The following is a 24,633-nucleotide window of genomic DNA, read 5'->3' as shown; positions in this document are numbered from 1 at the left end:
CCAGCTCCCTGAGGATCCAGTGAATCTTCTTTGCGAGGTTCATCTACTCCCGTGATGCAGGACTCTGTGCTCCTACTGGCTGTTTGTAGAGAGGCACAGGGAGAGAAACATCAGCTGTGGCTAGAGGATCATCAGTTCAGTGCCTAACACTCTTCAGTGAAGAGAGTTATCTACAGACAATTTGCAGACAGGCGCATTCCAAGGTCCACAGCTACAGACTGATTTGATTTATTGTTGTCACATGCACCGAGATACAGTGAAAAGTGCTGTGGATTACAGGCAGATCATACAATAAATTGTACATCGGGGAGCAGAATGCAGAACACAAGGTTACAGCCACAAAAGGAGGTGCAGAGGGAGGGATAACATTAACATTTGAGAGTTCCATTCAAAAATCTGATAACAGCAGGGGAAGAAGCTGGCCTTGAATCTGATCATACAATGTATCAAACTTTTATATCTTCTGCCCAACAAAAGAGGGTGGAAGAATGTATAAACGGGGTGGGAGGGGTCTTCGAATATGTTGGTTGCTTTTCTGAGGCAGTGGGAAGTATAGATGGAGTCAATGGATGGAAAGCTGCTTTGTGGGATGGACTGGGCTGTGTTCACGACTCTGTAGTTTCTTGCCGTCTTGGGAAATGCAGTTGCCGTTCACATGGTGATGCATCCAGGCAGGATGCTTTCCGTGGTGCTTCTATAAAAATTGTTAAGGTCTTTATGGACATATCACATTTCCTTAGCCTTTTGAGGAACGAGAGACGTTGTTGTGTTTCCTTGACCATCACGTTGATGTGGGTGGACCAGGACTTATTGTTGGCGACCATCACTCCCTGGAACTTGACGCTTTCAACCATCTCCACCTCAGCCCCATTGATGCAGACGGGGGGGGTGCCTTCCCCCCAACTCTGCTTCCTGAAGTCAACGACCAGCTCCTTCATTTGGCTGATGTTGATGGAGAGATTGCTGCTTTTACGCTAAGCTCTCTATATCTTACTGAGAGCTGCACTAAAGCTTGAGGCAGCTGCTACAGAGGTGCAATGGAAATAGACCACCATCTAACACCTCTCAGCCACAGTACCCCAAAGGGAAGGGGTGAAATCTGGGTTAAACCCCAGAGGTTTTTTTACATGCCCTGGAATGTACTGTCAATATCAAACATATTGAAGTTGTGTTCAGGTACCTCAGTTCTGAAAAGTTGAATATGACTGCACTTCCTGAAATACCGAATTCAGGACATTTTGCAGTATATTTTTACATAACTCATAATGGATCATTTTTTGGGGATGATGTATATTAGTGTGATCAAAACCATTTTGTAACCTTCAGAAGAGAACCCTTTTGCAGAAGGGGTGCCTGCTCTTAGCAGACTAGTTTCCTTTAGCTGACAGACGGACAAACGGAGCAGGGCCGGAAGTTGGGAAGTCTGCAGGTGGGATGGATAGGAGTCACTCACCCCTCCAGTTTGCCACAGATATCCAAATGAGATGGTCTTCATTGATGGAAAACCTATTGCTCTTCTTCCCCCAAACACCGAGCTGTTATGTTTGAGAATTATCCAGATATCTGGGGCGGCATGGTCGCTCAGTTGTTAGCACTAATGCCTCACAGCACCAGGGACTGGGTTCAAGTCCAGCCTCGGGTGACTGTCCATATAGAGTGTGCATTTTGTGTGTGTGTGTTTTTTTTTCTCTTCCAGGTGCTCTGGGATCCTCCTACAATCCAAAGATGCACAGGTTCGGTGGATTGCCCATGTTAAATTGCCCCATAGTGTCCAGGGATATGTGAGCCAGGTGGATTACCCATGGGATATGCAGGTTACAGGGATAGGGTGGAGGAGGTCAGGGTGGGATGCTCTTCGGAGGGTTGGTGTGGACTTGATGGGCCAAATGGCCTGTTTCTATGATTTGAGTCACACTGAATGGTTTAGTTAAAGACCAGCATTGACTGCACCTCCACATCCATCCATCATTCCACACCCCACCAGCCAAGACCTCAATGTCAGGGGGTAGGACACCCCGGCGCATGTGCTGCTGAGGTCACAAGGGCCACATGTTGAAGGAGTCATCCTGCATTATCGCCGAGGGAACATGGAGCAGGGGCAGCAGACTCACTGCATTCCAACAGGGTAATGAAGCAAGCCACAGCCTCAGGAAACACAAAGCTTTACCGAGTTCAGCTGCTGAAGCGAGGGAAACGATACCAAAACCTCACAATGCACCTCATCGCCTTTCTGCAGGTTGTTCCCAGCATTTACTTAAACCCTGGATAGCCTGTTATGTTGTGGAGGTGCGGGTGTTGGACTGGGGTAGAGAAAGTCAAAAATCACACAACACATGTTATAGTCCAACAGGACTTGAAAGCAGCACTCCGAAAGGTTGTGATTTCAAATAAACCTGTTGGACTATAACCTGGCATCATGTGATTTTTGACCTGGATATCTACTGCCAGTGGAAATGAGAGTTGCAGCATTAATGTCCTTTCAAACCTCTCAAGCAAGAGATTTCTGATTGTTATTCAGGAGACTGCAAATGGCAGTAGGAGACCTGCATGTTGTCTATTTGCCACAAGAATTTCTATCGATTTGCCCCCCTTCCCCAACTCAGTTTAAGATGACAAGCGGAGGAACATTCAGCTCCTTATTGTCGATGCTAGTTAGGTATTAATTTCATCTTGTGCTGTGTCCAGCAAGTATTAATCCAATTCCTTATTCACAAGCAAAACTAGAAATTGGTTACATACGTTGTTTGAGTAATATTTTCACTTGGGAATAAGATAAAACATAAGTTCTCAGGTCATATGTAATTCAAGGAAAAAAGTATTCAAATCTCTAGAGATTAATGCCATAAAACTCTGACTGCTTATGAAACTTGGCAGTGTCTGCTTTACATCTTCCAGTATTACAGGCCCATTAGCAGGATTTTAATGCCATACAGTGAAGCTGATATAAAAAAGACAAGTCCGTGTGTGAGAGAGGGAGTGACTGTGTGAGAATGAGGGAGAGTGAGAGAACGATGGACAGTGCGAGAACGAGGGAGAATGAGAGAACAAGGGAGAATGAGAGAACGAGGGAGAGTGAGAGAACGAGGGAGAGTGAGAGAACGAGGGTGAGTGAGAGAACGGGGGTGAGTGAGAGAACGAGGGTGAGTGAGAGAACGAGGGTGAGTGAGAGAACGAGGGTGAGTGAGAGAACGAGGGAGAGTGAGAGAACGAGGGAGAGTGAGAGAACGAGGGAGAGTGAGATAAGGAGGGACAATGAGAGAACGAGGGTGAGTGAGAGAACGAGGGTGAGTGAGAGAACGAGGGAGAGTGAGAGAACGAGGGAGAGTGAGAGAACGAGGGTGAGTGAGAGAACGAGGGTGAGTGAGAGAACGAGGGAGAGTGAGATAAGGAGGGACAATGAGAGAACGAGGGAGAGTGAGAGAAAGAGAGACAGTTAAGTGAGAAAGAGGGAGAGTGAGAGAGGAAAAAAACGAGAGTGACTGAAAAACCAAGTGAGAGTGTGAGTGAGAGAATGAGGAGTGGTGGTGAGTGAGATTGAGAATCAGCAAGAGCGAGAGAAAGAGACAGCCTGTGAGAGAGGCAAGAAAGAGAGGCAGAGAGAAGGAGACTAAGAGATGGAGTGAGAGACGGTAGGTTTCAAACAGAAAGAGAGAGAGAATTACACACAAATTACTTAAAATTGAGGAGTGAAAGGACTTGTTGCAAAAATTCAAGAACAGAGAAAATGAGAGGGTTCTGATTGACTGATCCAAAGGTGACCATGACCAAGTTTTTCATTCAGACCATTTTCTATATTTCACTCTTTTTCAACATTTAATTGTTGAAAGTCACTGGGTGAGAGAGCTTGGATACAGCCCTCAGGTTTAAGTTGTAAGTCAGACAGTGAATGCCCATCACATGTCCCTCTTGTCCCTCTCCACTAAAGTGAACACAATGGACATTGCAGAATACGTACGTCATTGGAGGGTCAGTTGGAGTCGATGAGCTAAATGGTCTGCTTCCACACTGTAAGGGTTCTATGAGATAGCCAGTCTGCTGCCAACCAAAATAGCACCTTCACCAAAGCCAGTGTTGGAAGGCCAAGCCCCTATTTCTAACTTCCAAATTCACTGGGAATCCACAGTACGGAAACAATCGACAAGAACCTCAGAATAGATAATGGCAAACAAAACAAATAATATGACAGAAAGGTGATTTGTCAACTGTGCCCAGGTGTCTCTGCCCTTTGGAGGTGATGTCCAATCCACCCATAACACCTCCTGATTTTTTAATACCCAAAGCTCTTCCTTTCTGGTCAGATCTAATGCAACAAAACTGTAAATAACAAGCTCCAGCTCTCACAAGGACAATTGAAACTCGCCCACAATGGTGCGCAGTAAAGCGCTTCCTTTATGTCTGTGCACAGTGTTCAAGTCAGACATCTAAGTGCCAAACACACGAACACTAGGGTGAGAAAGCCAAGTTTTAAATGGGTCTGTACGATGTCCAGGGTTAATCCAAATCTACGTCGAGACTGTACTGTTTGGGATACCAGTTGGCTGGACTGTAATGGAGAGTGAGGTCAAACAGCACAGGTTGAATTCCCATGTTAACTGAGGTAATGATGAAGGTTCCCCTCTCAAATAAAGCTAAAGTACTGCGAATACTGGAAACCTAAAACAAACACTGAGAATGCTGGAGAAACTCAGCACACGTGGAGAGAGAGGGGGGAGAAAGAAAGAGAGTTCTTAAGAGTCAGAACTGAAGAACTCTTACGAAGAAAAATTGTACCAGATTCCAAACGTTATCTCTGTTTTTCCCTTCAGATCTCGCTGGACGTGCAAGTTTCTCTAGCAATCTCTACCTTTGTCTCATCTTCTCAATCTCACCTGAGGCATGTTCACCCTCAGGTTAAACTCAGAACCAACCGTCTCTCTCTAATGAAGGACAAAATACTGTCGCTAATGAGAGTGACAGAACATAGCAACATAGAAAACAGATGCAAGAGTAGGCCATTCAGCCATTTGAGTCTGCACTACTATTCAATATGATCATGATCGATCATGTAATCTCAGTCTCCCATTGCTACACCCTTGATCCCTTTAGCAGCAAGGGCTACATCCAGCTCCCTCTTGAATATATCTACTGAACTGGCACCAAGGGGACCAGGAACAAGGGGCAATGGTGAGTGTCACAATGACTGTATGAGAACAAATGACAGTGTGAGTGAGAACACGAGGGAGACTATGAGGGTGCGAGAATGAGAGATAGGAAGAGAGGCAAGAGAGATGGACAGAGAGAACGAGAGACTAAGAGGTGGAGATGAGAAGTAGTGAAAATGAAAGAGAAAGAGAGGGAAAAGGAGAGAATTACAGATGCATTTCTTAAAATTGAGGAGTGGAAGGACTTGAGAACAGCATACAATTCCCGAGCACAACGGTAACTTTCACTTTCGTAGCAATGGTTAAGTTTGTGGTCTTGGCTAAGAGAAAAAGATTTGCATTTACGTATCACTTACAATCTCCTGAAGTGCTTTCCAGGCAATGAATTCACTGAGATGGGCAGTCGTTGTTTTACAAAGTGTGCAGCTAATTTGCAAGTGAACACTCAAATAAGTCTACTTCACGGGACTTCTTGTGACAAAAAAAAACAAATCCCAAAACCATAACCACATGAACAGCGGGTGATATTTCCCAAATCGCTTGGTGATCCGGTGAAAGAGGGGGCTATTTCATTTTCAGGCCACTGAATGCGGTGAGGGGATCTACAGAACCTAGTCTCACAAAAGTGGTCAGGCTTGAGTGTATGTACAAAGTGAGGAAGCAGGGACACCTAAGACGGCTTGTGGTTTTCGAGGTTTGGCAAAGTGCTCCTGACTTCCAATCAGTTTCCTGAAACTGTCAGACAGCCGACAAATTATGACGCTACAAAACGCAGAGGAGCAAATGGCTGTTTACATTCACAGCAGTGTAATTTCTTTTCACCTGCAATCCTTATTTTGATTCACGTAACCAAAATATTAATTTAGGATTGAAGTTATAATGCAAGTGCCACACGTAATTCTTTGTGAAATCTGCATGTTCAACACGCTTAATGTTGCAAAGTTGCAACACAATTCCACCTAAAACACATTTGTAAATTAGTAGGAATGATTTTTGATGAAGCTGCAATTTGTTATAATATAAAGCACGGCGTTAAGTGTAGTGCTATGAAATGTTGCCGTTAATGTTTGAACAGGTTGTGGTTGAAAACTGACCATTCTGTGTGTGGGGCCTACACAGATACTCTCCAACAGCTAATTAGAAACCAAATGTCACTGTGGCTTCATCACTATTGTGTCACACGAGTTTATTCCAACACAGACCTAAGCAAGCAAGTATCAAAAACAGCTTAAAAATGAACACTCAAGAGTGTTTCTTTCCAGATAGTGTGTGTATGTGTGTTTGTGTGTAAGAAAGAGAGAGAATATGAGTGTGAGAGAAGGTGAGAGAGAAAGAATGAAAGGGTGAAACTATGAGACAGTGAGAAAGTGAGAGAGAGAAAGTGACAGAGTGTGAGCAAGAATGTGAGAGGTAGATGCCTAAGAGAGAGAGAGAGAGAGAGAGAGAGAGAGAGAGAGAATGTGAAAGGAAGTGTGAGAAAAAGTGAGAGACAGAGTGAGAGAGAATGAAAAACAAAGAGTGAGAGAGAGAGGGGGGTGAGTGAATGCTTGCATGGGATTGAAGATTTCTGGCAGGGTTAATGAGCTGGGTTAAAGAGTTGAGGAGGTGAGTGTAATCGGGTAGAGGGTTCCTGGAGGTTGCAAAAGTCATTCAGCGGTTGTGGGTTGGTTGAGGTAATGTCACTGAACCCAGCTCTAGACTAACGGCCAGGATATATGGATTTGAATCTCACTATGACAGATGGTGAAATTGAATCCAATAAAATATGGAATTGAAGGCTAGTTTAATGGATAATCGATTATTGGAAAAAAGCCACTTGGTTCACTAACGTCCTTTAGCTAAGCAAACTGGCCTTCCTTACCTGGCTGAGCGGAGATGTGACTCAAGGCCCATAATAAGGTGGTTGATTTTTTAACTGGCCTCTGACAGAGCCTAGAGAGCCGTTTAGTTGAAGGTCGTTGAGGGATGGGTAACATGTATGGGTTTTGCCTGTGACACACACATCGCATAATACGGTGAGGATGAGCGTATGTTAGGATGGAATCCCAAGGAGGTTACAGAGCTCGGAGCTGGTCCATAGGAGGACCTACGAGTGACAAAACATTTCGGATCAATCCTTAAGAAGGATTTGCGTCACCATAAATACAGGTGTTTCTGCGGAGTTACTCTTGGGTGACCGGCAAGGAAAGACTTAGTGAAATCAAGATTTTCAAACACAACTCGGTTAACCATATATCTGAGGTTATGCACAGTTGTGTTCACTCACATTAACAGTCCTGGAAAATGACACAAATTCATCAATATTTGTAACAGCAACCAAATAAGATAGATTCCATTTTGTGTCAGCGTTTAACTAGAGGACTTTCTGGAGGACAGTGAACACAGCAACAGTAGCAGTATCATCTTGTGCATTCTTTCCTTTCATCTCCTTTCCAATTCCATCTCAAACCCCTGAATTGATGCAAATGGAACTTGGGAAGAGGGGGAAGAGAGGCATGAGAGAAGGAGCAGGTAAAAAAAGAAAGGAAGAGTAATTAGAGAGTGGAAAAAAAAGCAAACGAAAAGAGAGGAAAAGTGGGGGGGGCGGGGAAGAGAGACAGATGCCCTTCGGCCCATCAAACTTGTGGCAATCAAAATAATCCAACTATTCTAATCCCATTTCCAGCTCTCAATCAATGCCTTGTGTGCCATAGCATTGCAAGTGCACATCTAAATAATTCTCTAAACACTGAGGAGAACAGCCCAGCTTCTCCAATCTCTTCATGTAACTGAAGTCCCACATTCATGGTGCCAATCTAGCAAACATTATCTGCATCCACCTCAAGACCTCGACAGTTTTCCTGACGTACCCCAGGTTCAAACTCACTGTTACAGCTGTATCCATGAAAACACTTATCTCAACATGGTTGGGCTCCTTTCTTTAGAAAAAGAGAAGATTGAGAGGCACCCCATTGGCAACTTTTAAAACAGTGGCCACATTCAGATGCGGAAGTGTGGTAACAGGGCAGCACGGTGGCATGGTGGTTAGCAATGCTGCCTCACAGCGCCAAAGACCCAGGTTCAATTCCCACCTCAGGCAACTATCTGAGTGGAGTTTGCACATTCTCCCTGTGTCTGTGTGGGTTTCCTCCGGGTGCTCCGGTTTCCTCCCACAGTCCAAAGATGTGCACGTTAGGTGAATTGGCCATGCTAAATTGCTCGTAGTGTTAGGTGAAGGGGTAAGTATAGGGGAATGGGTCTGGGTGGGTTGCTCTGGACTTGTTGGGCCAAAGGGCCTGTTTCCACACTGCAAGTAATCTAATCTAAAAAAAGTCTCTTTGGAAGTATGAGTTCAAGTCCCACCACCGCCAATTGTACAATTAGCTGCTACATGGCACTACACTGCTTTGATATCTTCTTGGGATAGGGAGCGGCGTACTGATAATACCATAAGACATGTGCTCCAGAACCCCAGCCAAATGCTCATGGGTTCAAAACCCACCATAACAGATGATGAAATTTGCATTCAATTAAAAACAAGCTGAATGGTGATCATGTAACCAATGGCGATTACCATAAAAACCCATCTGGTTAACTTCATGGAAACAAATCTGCCATCCTTACTTGGTCTGGCCTACATGTGACTCCAGCTCCAAAACCTTAACCATCCTCTAAGCCATAAATGACCTAGCTGGTGACACCCTCATCCCTTGAATGAATAAAGAAAGGTGGAAAGGGATGAGGAAGGACGAGGGAAGAGGGGTAATGAACCGAGGTGGAGGGAGAGGGGGGAGAAAAGTCAATCAGGCTTAATTTTAATCTGCAGACAGCGTCGATGCTTGCAAGGAATTGAAACAAAACAAAAAAATGTAAGTCTGTCAGACCTGAAGGGACTTCCATATTAAAATAGCAAGCTGTAATCCAGAAGGAATAGGTAGGTCTGCAATTAATACAGGGCAAAGGGCATATGACTAAAATCCACAGGCTAGAAAGCTTTTACATACTGAACCATGATATTCTTTTCCATGTTTAAATGAAAGGCTTTCACTCTCAGAACTTGTTCCAACAGTTGTGATGTAGTGTGCATGATTTATATATTTATATATATATCATTTAGTTTAAGATTGGATGTTTGAATTTTGAATGAGTGACATATGGGATTTTTTTTGTGCGTCAGAAAGTTTAATGATGAACTTGTAGCCATTTCTTTAGCCACAGTGATTTATTTTAAAACAGCTTGAAGGGATTACCTTTCTGAATGAAATAAGTTTTTGTGTACCTTTGCAGCGTTTACAATCGAGCAAGGTAAATAATTGTGCATCAGGTTTTCTGTTAGAAATGCCAGGAGTTGGTTTTTGTTCAAGCTTAATGGAAACACCCCTGGCCAAAAAAACAAAGGTTTTGTTTTTCAAATTTCCAGTTTGAGGTAGTTCTGCAGAAGTCCTAGGAATGAAGATGAAAGTGCTCCTGGGAAGACAGTTAGGATAGTTTACCTCAGAGTAAGGAGGCTAGTAATAGTTCCAGACTAGAGATGTTTGGACAAAACCCTGAAGACGTTATTGGAAGCTTTGTATTTTTAAACTCAGGTCTGAAGAAAAGCTTGAGGAAAAGCTTTGAGATTTTTGAGACTGGAAATCAGAGTCATAGTTAAATCAAACAGAGTGAGGTGTTGTAAAAAGTACACTGATTTGGTTAGATTAGATTAGATCCCCTACATTATGGAAACAGGCCCTTTGGCCCAAGTCCACAATGACCCTCTGAAGAGTAATATTTCCTTTCATAAAGAGCATGTGAACCAAATGGGTTTTCACAATAACGGACAGTGGTTTCATGGTCATGATTAAACTTTTAATTCCGGATTTTTATTAAATTCAAGTTCTACCATCTGCCATGGTAGTCTTCAATCATGGCTCCTCAGAGCATTACCTGGGTCTCTGGATTACGAATCTAGCAACAATGCTACTGGCTATTGTCATCATTATATAGAGTGATAGAGTAATAGAGATGTACAACACGGAAACAGACCCTTTGGTCCAACTCATCCATGCTGACCAGATATCCCAACCCAATCTAGTCCCGTTTGCCAGCACTTGGCCCATATCCCTCTAATGTACCAGCCTCCACCACTTCCTCTGGCAGCTCATTCCATACATGCACTATCCTCTGTGTGAAATGGTTGTCCCTTAGATCCCTTTTAAATTTTTCCTGTCTCACCCTAAACATATGCCCTCTAGTTCTGGACTTCCCCCATCTTGGGGAAAAGACCTTGTCTATTTATCTCTAACCTTGTGTTTTAAAATATTTAGTTTGCATTATATGTAAATAGTTTGGGCTTATTCAATTTTCTTTTGTGAAACAAACACTGGTTTTCTTGGTAAAATGAAATCTCCTGTATCGCATGTTCCTGGTTCAATGGAAGGCCACCTCATTAAAATTAAAACAAAATATGATCTATCAAGCAAGATTCAGTCTGCATTCTAACTTGTTCAGTAATAGCCATCAGCTGGGACTCAATAGAGACTGTGTATCCCAGCTTGAGAAGTGATTTCTAAGACTCTTGCTGACCTTTTTGTATCCTTGGACAGGTTTGCCTTTGACCTGCACTTCCATGCTGTCAGCCTCCACGGCAGCAAAGGAGCACATAATGAACCTTTACAATGGACTTCAGGTGAGGAGCACCAGCAGCAATGGGAATGCCAGCAGCAGCATCAGGAACACCAGCAGCAATGGGAATACCAGCAGCAGCATCAGGAACACTAGCAGCAATGGGAATACCAGCAGCAGCAGCGGCTGGAGCACCAGCAGCAACATTGTAAATGCCAATAGCACCGGCTGGAGCACCAGCAGCAGCATTGGCATTGCCAGCTACACCTGCTGGAGCACCAGCAGCACCACCAGGAATGCCAGCAGCACCAGCTGGAGCACCAGCAGCTGCAGCACTGGGTGCACAAGGGCATCACAGCCCTGAATGTCCTCACTCTCATTGCCTTTGCTGCTGGGATGTGCAGAAGGTGCACGTTTACACCAGTTTATCCTGAATGGTCACAAACCCAGATATAAGAACGGGAATACCAGCTCCATAAACCCCGCTCCTCGGCCTTCTCTGCTCCAAACATTAAACATTCCAGCCCGAAGTAACGGGTCTCAATCGTTTCATAGAAGGCATTTTTCACAGATAAATTCTATAACCTGGGCGACACCATTCAGTGCAAATGCAGCAAACAAAACAATGCAAGATATTTTCGATCATACTTTAGAACAGGCACAATAATCCTAGTCAAGTGTGGTTACCATGGTGCATCATAAATCAATATGCTAAACTGAGCCAAACCAAGCTGAAACAGATAATGAACATTTTCCCTCCAACTGGGCTAAATCACAGTGAATAATCTGTGGGGTCAGCAAGAGCAAAGTAGGTGCCCTGTCTGTGAGGCCACGGAGCAAGACTGTGGCAGCATTCCCACCCAAACACTGCTTTATATGACTGTGACACACAAAGTAGCTGCCACAGAAGATGTCTTTTTGTTATTTTTTTGCTTGTGTGCACAATAGGCAAGATGCTGGAGAGACAGGGCAAAGAGATCCATACAATCCATTATATTAAGAAATGCAGAACAGGTCAAGGCAGCAAACAGCATTAAAATCACATTAAACTCCGCCACGGATTGGAGAAATACGTTTCTCTTTTTTTTTTCCAGACCACAAGGTGCGTTTTTGTTCGAAGTTTTCCATCACTCAGTTGCGTTTTTGCTAAAGCCTTCTTGTAACTGTCACCTGCAGCGAGTATAATTACATCCTACCCACATCAAGCACGCCCACATCCAACTGCAATAAAAAGAGGCAGCTTTCGGAAAGACCCGGGAAAATAATAGACAACATAAAACCGTCTGACGTGCGTCTCAAACAAAAAAAAATACCGTGTGCCACACTAATAAAAATGACAGCTTCAGAACAAAATGACAGTCAAATCTCAGTCGCCGAGGAGACAAGGCTACATTATATGGAAATCTGGGTACAAGGTGAGTTCTTCACAAGGGTCACAGTTCACACAAGGTATCAGTCTTCTGAGACGATAATTAAACGCTATTGCACTCAGGTTACTGAGTCTCCTTTTGTGATCCACTGACTGCTGCACAGGTATTCAGAGAACAGAGACGCTTTACTTCCATTAATGCTCAGACAGAGATTGGAGACAGAAAGAAAGGGAATGGGCACCCTGTATTAAAATGCTGAATAAACTAGTTATCAGGGGGGCAGTTATCTTCATCTTGTGAAGATACATAGCAGACTGGCAGGACTGAGAATCGCTAGACAGGCTCCTCAGATTAAGTCCTCGTGTCAGCAAGGAGACAAACTAAAGTAATATTAAACAACATTACATTCAGCTTGAACCTTGCTGATCTCTCTAAACGTTAAAGAATGGAAAGGAGGATGATACTCAACCCACATGTTTCTTCCAGCACTCAGTCAGATCATGGCTGCTTTATGTTATTGAATGGAATAGAACAGAACATAGAACAGAACAGGACACAGAATGGAATAGAACACAGAATACAGAACATAGAATACAATGTACGATTGAATACAATCTCTTTGGTGCAGATCAAGGCCGTTCAGCCTAGCATGTCTGTACTGACTCTCCAAACAGTATTCCTCTTAGTTCCGACAGCTCCTCCCATCTAGCCCACACATCCCTGGACACTACGGGTCAATTTATCCTGGCCAATCCACCTTGCCTGCACATCCCTGGACACTATGAGACAGTTTAGCCTGGCCAATGCACCCACAACCTGCACATCCCTGGACACTATGGGACAGTTTAGCCTGGCCAATCCACACAACTTGCACATCTTTCGACTGTGGGAGGACTGTGCTGCATTTCCTCATGGTTACGCAACTCTTAATATGTTTGTCGAGTGGAAAATAATCAAATTCAGATTTTTGAAATTATCAGTTCACTGAAGAACGGATAGCATGGGTATCAGGTTTGGAAGGACACAACTTGTGAGTAATTTAGGATAGATTAAAGATAATTAATTTGGGGGGGGGGGCAAGCAAGTCTTCACAAGGAGCAGAATGTACAGCCTAATCCCAGGGTTTTTATTAAAGATTACATCAGAATTGCCTTGAAAGCTCTCACTTTTTATTATCATCTTTCAAGCCCATGAATAAGCATAGATTTCAAATGTGTGCAACACTGTAAAACAGGATAGTCATTTGACAACCTGTTTTACATCTCTCCCCCAAAGTTAGTATCACAGTGAGGAAGGCTGGCAGCCTCAGTCGAGGCCTGTACGACAGGAGGGAAATTCCAAGTGGATATTACACCTTCCTATACAGCTCTGGTCAACCATTTATTACACTGTGGCTGTAACCATATTCTGGATAAGGTGACACCAGGCCACACAGTGGGGCTGTCACACAGTAAGGCTGTATTGCATGAAATACTTAGGCTCCCTGAGGCAACTTTTCTGAACTGCAGCCAGTATTCCATTTATTACCACATGCTGGAATCCTCTTAAAGTCACAACTCAGTTCGACTTCCAGTTTCACAGCTCTTCACCAAATTGGTTATTCTTGATTATCCCACTAAGTTCAGAATAACATCACACTTCGAGTTGTGAAATTGCAGCAAAACTCAAAGACCTACCTGGAGATGATTTCTCAAACGGTCTACTTGTGTACAAAGTCAAAAATCAGATAACACCAGGTTATAGTCCAACAGTTTTAATTAGAGGCACTGGCTTACTTAGACAGCTACTGCTTCCAATTAAACCTGTTGGACTATTACTGGTGTTGTGTGATTTTTAACTTTGTACACCCTAGTCCGACACCGGCATCTCCAAATCAGGTCTACTTGTGGTTATACATTTAACTTAGACCTACCATTTTAATGTCCCCCTGGTATTGGAGAGAAAGGGAAAGGACTGGGTTCATTGGCAATGGCAAACTTCAAGAAAATCTTCAATCCAATCCTTAGCTTTTCCTGGATTTCATGGACGTGGGATGGGAGAGAGTCAACATCCACTCATCCATTGAAATACTGGGGATAGGAACTTCACATTGCAGATGACACCAAAATTGGAGGTGTAGTGGGCAGCGAAGAGGGTTACCTCAGATTACAACAGGATCTGGACCAGATGGGCCAATGGGCTGAGGAGTGGCAGATGGAGTTTAATTCAGATAAATGCGAGGTGCTGCATTTTGGGAAAGCAAATCTTAGCAGGACATACACACTTAATGGTAAGGTCCTAGGGAGTGTTGATGAACAAAGAGACACTGGAGTGCAGGTTGGGAGGTCATGTTGCGGCTGTACAGGACATTGGTTAGGCCACTGTTGGAATATTGCATGTGATTCTGGTCTCCTTCCTATCAGAAAGATGTTGTGAAACCTGAAAGGGTCCAGAAAAGATTTACAAGGATGTTGCCAGGGTTGGAGGATTTGAGCTATTGGGAGAGGCTGAACAGGCTGGGGCTGTTTTCCCTGGAGCGTCGGAGGCTGAGGGGTGACCTTATAGAGGTTTACAAAATTATGATGGGCATGGATAGGATAAATAGACAAAGTTTTTTCCCTGGGGTGGGGGAGTCCAGAACTAGAGGGCATAGGTTTAGGGTGAGAGGGGAAAGATATAAAAGAGATCTACGGGGCAACTTTTTCACAGAGAGAGTGGTACGTATATGGAATGAGCTGCCAGAGGTTGTGGTGGAGGCTGGTACAATTGCAACATTTAAGAGGCATTTGGATGGGTATATGGATAGGAAGGGTTTGGAGGGATATGGGCCAGGTGTTAGCAGGTGGGACTAGACTGGGTTGGGATATCTGGTCAACATGGACAGGTTGGACCGAAGGGTCTGTTTCCATGCTGTACATCTCTATGACTCTTTGTGGTTTCTGTTTTTAATCACTGGCCTTCAGGAAACTTGGCAGATAAAGCAAGGCAAGAATAGCTCTGCAGAAAGGGTTAAGTACACTCTCCCATCTTGAGAACTGCTCCTGCAGTTTAAATCCACTACACTTACCCCATCCATCTCAACAGGGAATCAGTATCTCCAAGACATACTCTATAAGTTCCATGTGGACATTAAAAGTGTGTTAAAGGCAGGTTTCAACCTGATATTATAGCCTGGTCAACTATTACTAAGGCTCAAAAGTATGGACATTGCTAACAAACCAAGATGTCCTCAGGACATCATAAAGCACTTCACAGCCCATTACGTATAATACAATACAGTACAGCATAGAAATAGGTCAATACAGAAAATAGAGTAGTTTGCACATACTAAGGTCCCACAGACAACAGCCAGGTTAACAGCACAGATAAACAGATTGCAGGTAAATATTGACGAGGATGCCTGAAGAAGCCTTCCATATATTAACATTACATTCTCTGCATGAAGGAAGTGTGCAATGCCGGGTAGGAACAATAGAGCAGGGTAGATACTGAGAAACATTTTGCCCTCGTGGGGAAGTTCAGAGCTTGGGGATACGATATCAAAATAAGGGGTTTCCCATTAAATTTAGAGTGAGAAGCAATTTCTTCATTCAGCAGTGAGCAGCACGGTAGCTCAGTGGTCAGCACTGAGACCTCACATGCTAAGTACTTGGGTTCCATTCCAGTCTCGGGCAAATGATTGTGCAAACTCCACACATTCTCCCTGTGTCTGTGTGGGTTTCCTCGCATAATCCAAGGATGTGCAGATCAGATGAATTGGCCATGCTAAATTGCCCATAGTGTTAGGTCCATTAGTCAGGGGTAAATGTTGGGGAATGGGTCTGGGTGGGTTACTCTTCGGAGGGTCGGTGTGGACTTGTTGGGCCGAAGGGATTTCCATACTGTAGGGATTCTAATGTAATCATGCAGAACAGAAACAAATCCTTTGGCCCATTATATTTATGTCAACTAACAAACTACACGAATCCCATTTATTCGCACTAGAGAATACAGTAACTGTTTTTCATTCATTCACACGATTAGGGTGTCGCTGGCTAAGTCAGCATTTATTGACGATCCCTAATTACCCAGAGGGCAGTTAAGAGTCAAGCACATTGCTGTGGGTGTGGAGTCACATGTAGGCAAGACTGGGTAAGGATGGCAGATTCCTTCCCTGAAGGACATTAGTGAATCAGATGGGCTTTTCCAAAAATTAACAATGGATTCACGATCACCATTAAACTCTTCCAGATTTTACTTAGTTGAACTTACACCATCTGCCATGGCGGGATTTCAAACCTGGGTCCCTACAATCTTATCTGAGTCTCTGGATTAACAGCCTTGTGATAATACCAATAGGTCATTGCCTCTCCATTATGATGTAATAAGGATGTGCTGAATATTCAGCCTCGCCCTTGTGCCAGTTCGGAACATATAGGAACACATGGACTTTACAGATCCTTGGGCCTCACCCACCGTTCATGGTCAAAGCTGATTTGGTTGTGGCCGCAAATCCACTTTCTGGCCTATTCTCCATAACACTCGAATCCCCTATTGATTAAGGACTTGTCTAGCTGAGCCTGGAGTATACGGAGTGACTCAACTTCTGTTGCACTCTGGCATGCAGATATCTAAAGAATTGAGAGAACAGATTCTCATGGGAGACCCTCTTCTTTTGAAACTGCAGATTCTAGATTCCTTCATAAAAGGACAACATCCTCTCGGCACCTACCCTGCCAATCCCCCTTAGAGTCAGACATGTTTTGATAGGAGTTTTCTAAATGCCTATGAGGACAGGACCAATTTGCCTCAATCTCCTCTCAGACAGATAACGAACCTTTCATCCCAGGATACAACCTTGTCAAAAGTTTCTGAATTACTTAAAATACAAGGACATCTCTCATGAGAACAAAATGTTTTCTTTAAATTCACTCATGGGATGTGGGTGTCGCTGGCTGGCCCACCATTTATTGCCTGTCCCTCGGTGCACCCTGACAAGGTGATGGTGAGCTGCCCTCTTGAACCACTGCAGTCGGTTTGGGTGGAGGTAGACCCAGCATGTTGTTGGGGAGGGAGCTCCAGGATTTTGACCCAGCGACTTTTAAGGAGCATTGGCTGCATGCAGTCTCACCAATGCCATTGTAGCAAGGGGGCCCTATGTTTATACTCCATTCACTTGCAATAAAGACCTACAGAAATCCAAAGATTACTTTCTGTCTGACAGCAGAAATGTTTCCTCTTCTCCATATTAAATGGAAGACCACTTAGTCCAAAATGCTGCCCCAGCTCCAGATTCCCTTAGTTACAGGCAGGTAGAGTCACACAGAGTCATACAGCATCGACACAGACCCTTCAGTAATCCCAATCTGACCTAGTCCCATTTGCCAGCATTTGGCTCCATATCCCTCTAAACCCTTCCAATTCATATACCCATAGAGTTGCCTTTTAAATGTTATATTTGTACCCATCTCCACCACTCCCTCTGGCAACTCTTTCCACACACGCATCATCCTCTGCGTGAATAAGATAGTCCTCAGGTCCTTTTAAAATCTTTCCCCATCCACCTTAAACCTATGCCCTCCGTTTTGGACTCCCGTACCCTGAGAAAAAGACCTTGACTATTCACCCTATCCATGCCTCTCATGACTTTGTAAACTTCTATAAGGTCACCCCTCAGCCTCTGATGCGGCAGGCGAAAAAAAATCCCCAGTCTATTCAGCCTCTAACTCAAACCCTCACATTACAGAGCTGTAAGATTTATTAGAAGTTCAGCTTGAGGCCAGCAGATTTTGATAATATTGTACAATATGCAGATGTATGCCAGCTACAGGGTATATAGCCTTGCTGGGTAGCAGTACTGCCCTGGCACTTGACAGATGTGCCAGCTTCCACCACATCTGTTTCCAAAGACTGCATTGGAATGAACTTGGTCGTGCAGTGTGTGCTGTACGGTTTAGCAAAGATGCCAAGCTTCCTCTTACCTTTCCTCTTGTGCTTTCTCTTTCCCCCGCTTTGTTGTTCTTTACTGTTCAATGGGCTCTTGAAGGGATCAAGGATCTTAAACCTCTCAGCTCCGCTCCATCTTATTGCTATTGTGACATGCCAGCGGAGAAGTAGTTTTAAGATGTTAAAGGGACAAATAAAGCTACAGGCATGTGACGATATTCAGTGAATCTCATGCATCTGTTCAAACATCAAAGCATAAAAAATAGCAGCTGCGATAGGCCAATCAGCTGCAACGTCACTCAATGCCCACAAATTCTGCCTTCCTGACAGATTTGCTTTGGCATTTACCCAAATGCCAGAGCCCATGGCAAGGCTGCCAAACCTTTAGGCCCCTGTGTCTCTCTAAGTGGCTGCATCCTTATAAATTGTTTCAGGGTCAAAAATGTTCTGGACAATCTGCAGCCCCTCCATTAGGGGACTCCAGACTCAGTCAAATTCAACTCAAAGTGCTTGCCAAGCAGAGCATTTGAGGGTCCACCTCAGACAGACTGGCAGGGTCATCAGTTTCCAAAATAATTGGTCGTTGCTAATGAGGTTGGTTCATTGGTACATGCTGGTGTGCAAATCTGACAGGATGGTCCGGTGGCTCAGTAGTTAGCACTGCTGCCTCACAGTGCTCTCAACCTGGGTTCAATTCTTACCCTCGGGTGACTGCGTGCATGGAGTTTGCACATTCTCCCTGTGTCTGTGTGGGTTTCCTCTGGGTGCTCTGGTTTCCTCCTACAGTCTGAAGATGTGCAGTTTAGGTGGATTGCCCATACTAAATGGGCAGCACGGTGGCACAGTGGTTAGCACTGCTGCCTCACAGCGCCAGAGACCCGGGTTCAATTCCCGCCTCAGGCGACTGACTGTGTGGTCAGGTGAATTGGCCATGCTAAATTGCCCATAGTGTTAGGTTAAGGGGTAAATGTAGGGGTATGGGTGGGTTACGCTTCAGCGGGTTGGTGTGGACTTGTTGGGTCGAAGGGCTTGTTTCCACACTGTAATGTAATCTAATCTAATCTAAATTGCCCATTGTATCCAGGGACGTGCAGGATAGGTGGATTAGCCATAGGAAATACAGGGTTACAGAGATAGAACAGGGGTTCGGTCAGAATGAGGACGGTTGGTGTGGACTCAATGGGCTGAATGGCCTACTCCCACACTGTAGGGATCCTATGAGGTCACTGGTAGCACACTGCTAATTCCTCAGCAGAACTCCTCACTGTCAGTGCCCTATTCTTAGTTCAGTTATTGGACAGTAAAGACAGAACAATTACCAAGGAAGGCAGAGAACATTAGAAAGGAAAGTAACCCATGTCACTCTCTGTACATCATCTCAGCAAGTGGTTCAAAAACAATGTTGGTAACACAAGGTCACATAGTTAACCTTAGAACTGGTTCAATCTAAGGGAACATCAGAGCAAACATTTTCACACACAAAGAGGAGTGAAGATCAGAAGCACTTCACCTCAAAACTATCAATGATGGTGGGTGGGGTGGAGAGATCTCAAGTGGAATGTCAAAACTGGAACTGATACCTTTTCACTAGGCAGGGTTAAGGGTTAGCGATTCAAGATGGGTTCATGAGAGACCAATGGTGATCAAACTTTATAGCGTAGCATACTCAAGGAGCTGAATAGCCTGCTGCCGTACCTACACCCCTAATAGTGAGCAGATTCCCAATGTGCTCATCAATGGGGGGAGTAGTTGAGAGACATGAAGGAAGACAGAAATCACTTTTAAATTGGGCCCAACAACATTATTACAATCATTGAAAAGTTGAAGGAAGATTCATAGGTTTTACCTTGTTAATCAAGGGGAAAATGGGACTGGTGATATTCGAGCTAGTTACAGGGAAATAGTTTATTTGGACTCTCTCAAAATTCTTAGAACTCTCTCAATTATTAATGTTACAACCAAACGCTATAGAAACTCGTATCCGATGAATAATGTTAAAATCCAAGCTGACAAGCATTTGGCAGTTTTCTAAAAAAAAATTTATAATTGAACACTTATGAGAGTCAAAATTGTCCAGAGCAATGCATTTGAACACTAGGCCAATAAATATATTCAACCATGGCTCTTCACAACCCACATCATTGCCACCTAACTCGAGCTAATCAACCAGAAGCTTTCCAAACCATCCAACCCTTGATTTTGCAGAGGTGTTGAGTTTGATAATTGCACAAAGATACATCTTTGGCATTCTCCCAAAAGATTGCAATTAATGCTGCCGAGCAACAGTCTGTCACTTTTGTGAGTCAAGCCTAACTTGTCTCAGTGGATGATATACTCATACGCTGAGTCAGGAGGTTACGTTCATACCCCGTTCGAAATTGCTGTCGTAAGTTAAGTCCAGACTGATACTCCAGCTCTGAATTATCAGAGGGACAACTATATTGATGTGGCAAATGCCTTCACAGATGTAGGCAACATAGATCAGGGATTATTTTGAGGAAGAGCAGAGAAGACTGACCAGGATCTTGACCAACATTTATTTCCTGACCAACATGAATAAGAAAGCAAAATTGTCACAGTGTAGGACATGACAGCCATGTTTCCCACATTACAACATAGGACATACTTCAGAAGTACACAACTGGTTGTTTTAGAAATATCTTCTTATGATCATGCAAATTCATTACTCTTATAATATCCAAATATACTTGAAAAGGGTGATATCCAGGACTAAAATATGGCAGCAATTCAGACGGTTAACTGTGTGGTCGATGGCGCAACAGTTTCACAAAACCAAAGTCAAGAGGGCACATTTTTATCATCTGGCAGCATGGTGTGCTAGTTCGACCATACAAACTACAGACCAGATCACGTTACTGACACATCATGTGCTGCTTATGACAGGCCCCTCCAGTTTGCCACTCTGAAGCATCGCAGAGGTTAGCCGCCTGCAGATCAAAACCAGAACTGAAAGTACTGGAGAAGCTCAGCAGGGTCTTGCAACACCTGCGGAGAGAGGGAGAGAGTTATGGGTTTAAATCCGATATGACTTGGCTTCAGATCTGGTTGTGAAGATGAATCAGACCAGACTTGAAACACTAACTCGGTTTCTCTCTTCGCAGATACTGCCAGACCAGCTGAGTATCTCCAGCACTTTCTGTCTTGATTTCAGATTTCCAGCATCAAGTGGTTTGTCTTCATTAGGCTGGAGATCAAACTGGCCTGACACAAAAGGAGGGGTTCCCAGGTTAACAGGGCCCATGGTACTGGTCTGACACTAGGGGGAGTACCTTTGCTCCTCATTGACAGTGACAATGATTTTGCACTAACCAGACGATAACCTCCTTGGCTGCACTATCAATTAAAAAGGGGGTGGAGATGCAGGCTGGGTGCTTCTCAAAATGGCGACAGAGGCTGCCCAATGTAAGCGTATCCCTTGATTTCTCTACTAAAAGGACCGAGTGCTAACAGAATCAAGTGGATAGCCTGCAGTAGACCCCTACGGCCACAGTTACAATGTTTAAAAGATGCTTAGAGAAGTAGATGAATAGGAGAGGCTTGGAGGGATATGGGCCAGGAGCAGGGATGTGGGATTAGTTTAGTTTGGGATTATGTTCAGCATGAACTGGTCAGACCGAAGGGTCTGTTTCCATGCTGCATGACTCTATGTGTATTTTCTTGAAGCAGCAGGACCACGTGATCATCGTATTGAAGACTGTTAACTTAGAGGTTTTCTATATTAAGATATTGCAGTGTAGCTTAAAGGCTGCTGTACCATATCTGAAGCTCCTAATGTCAGAACACTGTTCTCCTTCTGTGCAGATGAGAATTATAGATTGCAATAATATCACCTACCAGAAAGGCAATTAAACTTCTCTGGGGAGAATGCCATTCAAAGCAGCTCTGGATGAACTGCAAAGTATTCCATATCGCCCTGGTGATATTCCGAACACGCCGAACGTTCCTTGTTAATGTCTGTGAACATCAAACAAACAGGGGGAAGAGACTGGATCAATGGTAGTTGTGCAGTCTAACAGCAGTGCTCCAATTTGCCTTCACTGCTCTCGGACGAATGATTCAGCACGAAGGGGTTTGATTCCATCTAAGGCCATGCTGAACAGTCAGACAGCAGCAAAGACTTTGTGACCTTCCTCTCCACCCCCTCCCCTTTCCTCCCTCCGCAATCACTTGAGTTTACCTGGATAACAAGCTCTCTAAGAGCTTAGTCTTACCTCAGCATAGGTGAAAGTAGGGCAAATGCAGAGGACAGCAAGCGAGCTCTCTTGGGGAAGCCCAGCTTGGGACATCTGTCAGCACCATGGCTCATGAAAGGACTGGAACATTTGACATTTTAATTCTATTTCTTTATTTTTCTACTTCTATGCAAAGACAACTGTTGTGCTGAACTTCTTAACTTACTTCTTTAGTTTGCTATTTCTGTAACTAAGATTTTGTTCCGAGGTACTTTGTACCCAAGATAACGCTGTGCGTGGTGACGTTGTACACTTTCCACTATACTCTTGTATCCCGCGCTTGAGCATACAAGACACTGAACATAAACCTAAAACCTCATTGCTTTTTGCACGCAATATCCTCACATTTGTTTATGTCTTTAATATCTAGAAATATCTCATAAGAAATAGGAACAGGAGTAGGCCATTCAACCCCTTGTGCCTGCTCCTCCATTGGATAGGATCATGGCTGATCTGACACTCCTCATGTTCACTTTCCTGCATTGTATAACTGAGATACATCTGGACACACATTAAGCCATCTCTCTAAACAGAGCTTCAAAACACTTGGAAGGCATAGTTCATGCCTTCGCATCACATACTCACAAAGCTGGAAGATTTTAACCTACTATCCTTATTACTGCATCTCAGATCTTAATTAACAGTCATCAGTATTTATTACAATAGCATTCACTGCATTTTCCCCAGACTAGTTCCTGAATATTTACAGCCTTAAGCTAGAGATTCCATATTAACATATAGATGGCTAAGGGCTTCCACCAGGCCCTCGGTAAAATAAAATTATGTGCATGAAATTTTACACCAGTGACCCCATAATCATACCCTCCATTCATAACTGTTAAAGGGGTTCAGTTAGCTCAGTTGGCTGGTTTGCAATGCAGACTGACTCCAAAATCTCCGGTTCAATTCCCATACCAGGTGAGATTACCATTACCTCTCCCCTCCCTGAGGTATGGTGACCCTCAGGCTAAATTCACCATCAGTTGCATCTCTCTAATGAGAGAGCAACTCTACCGTACTCTGGGACTATGGTGACATTACCTATACTGTTACATCATTCAGGGCTCTAACAGCAGGAACCGTCAATAAGAATACACTATGGGCTCAACAAGTAAATTGAGAAACCACAAATTTGCAAATTACAGCTGTTAGTGTAGAATACTCAAGTACCTTTCTGGAAAATTTGGCATTTTCTTCTTGATTTCTTGGTTCTTTGGGTTTAAATGTTCGGATACTTGCTTTAATCTGAGAAAGTTTAAAAACAAAATGAGCATTTTCAGAAAGCTTCCACGTGTAAGAGAACATGATCCAGCAAACCTGCTGGAAATTCACCCATTTTGTGTCCCCATTAGAAGCCAAGCTTGAAGACAGCATAACAACACCATAGGACCCACACTCTAATAATAAAAGATATCCGATGGAAGAAATATGTTTGTTGTCTGAAGATTGACATGTATTGAGATTTTGATCAAAAATAAGCTGTGCTTTCTTAGAGTATGACTCTCATCTGAAAGTTCAGTCTCAATGAGTTTACTTCTTGGTTTGCTGGTTATCTAAGGCATTGTGGGATAAAATAATTTCACCACAATAGCCAGTCATGTAAACATCCAGAAAACTGGATTTGTATCAATGCTAACCTTTTCACTAGAACTTTCATAACTCCTTCCATATTTCCTCATTTTGTCTTGACTGAGTGCTGCGGCATCAGCCCTTGCTTGAACTAGACTATTTATTGGACGTAGCTCCAGCCCTCACATCGACAACTATGTATCGACAAGTTAGTTTCCTGTTTCCATGTTTGTTCTGAAAAAACATAAAGTTTTTGTGCAGCATGGCCCCAAACCACTATTTCTGGTCTTAAAAAGAAATTTGTCAAGAATCCCTACAGTGTGGAAACAGGCCTTTAGGCCCAAAATGTCCACACTGACCTTCCCGAAGAATAACCCAGCCAGACCCATTCCCCTAGCCTGGTACTTTACATTTACCCGTGCCTGCACATCTTTGGACTGGGAGAGGAACCCCGCACAGACATGGGAAATATGCACAAACTACAGAAACAGTTGCCTGAGGTGGGAATTGAACCCAGGTCCTTAGCACTTTGAGGCAGTAGTGCTAACTAGACTATTCTTTGAGGCAGTAGTGCTAACCACTAAGCCACTGTGCCACGCAGTAGAGGCAGATCATACCATACAAAGGTTATAGGGTAATAGAAAAGGGTGAGGAATATAATGTTATGGCTGCAGAGAAAGTGCACAAACAGCAAGATCAACATTAAATGTAAAAGTTGAGAGGTCCATTCAGAAGTCTAATGACAGCAGGGAAGAAGCAGTTCTTGAATCTGTTGGTTCTGTGTTTAAGTTTTTGTATCTTTTGCCCAACAGA

The 24,633-nt window shown here is 43.7% G+C and overlaps 1 protein-coding gene across 1 annotated transcript in view; it reads right to left on the bottom strand.

Annotated features, from left to right (window-relative positions):
- Positions 1-24,633, bottom strand: part of LOC140468867 (multiple C2 and transmembrane domain-containing protein 2-like) — a 487,492-nt gene that overhangs the window by 157,603 nt on the left and 305,256 nt on the right. Inside the window, exons 16-17 of the mRNA XM_072564927.1 lie at positions 23,422-23,496; positions 21,854-21,973 (exon numbers count right to left, since the gene is read on the bottom strand). Of these exons, the coding sequence (XP_072421028.1) occupies positions 21,854-21,973; positions 23,422-23,496 (195 nt within the window). The remainder of the gene's footprint in view (positions 1-21,853; positions 21,974-23,421; positions 23,497-24,633) is intronic.

The sequence above is a fragment of the Chiloscyllium punctatum genome, chromosome 48 (assembly GCF_047496795.1).
Source record: "Chiloscyllium punctatum isolate Juve2018m chromosome 48, sChiPun1.3, whole genome shotgun sequence".
Classification (NCBI taxonomy): Eukaryota; Metazoa; Chordata; class Chondrichthyes; order Orectolobiformes; family Hemiscylliidae; genus Chiloscyllium; species Chiloscyllium punctatum.
This window is presented reverse-complemented; position numbering and strand designations above follow the sequence as displayed.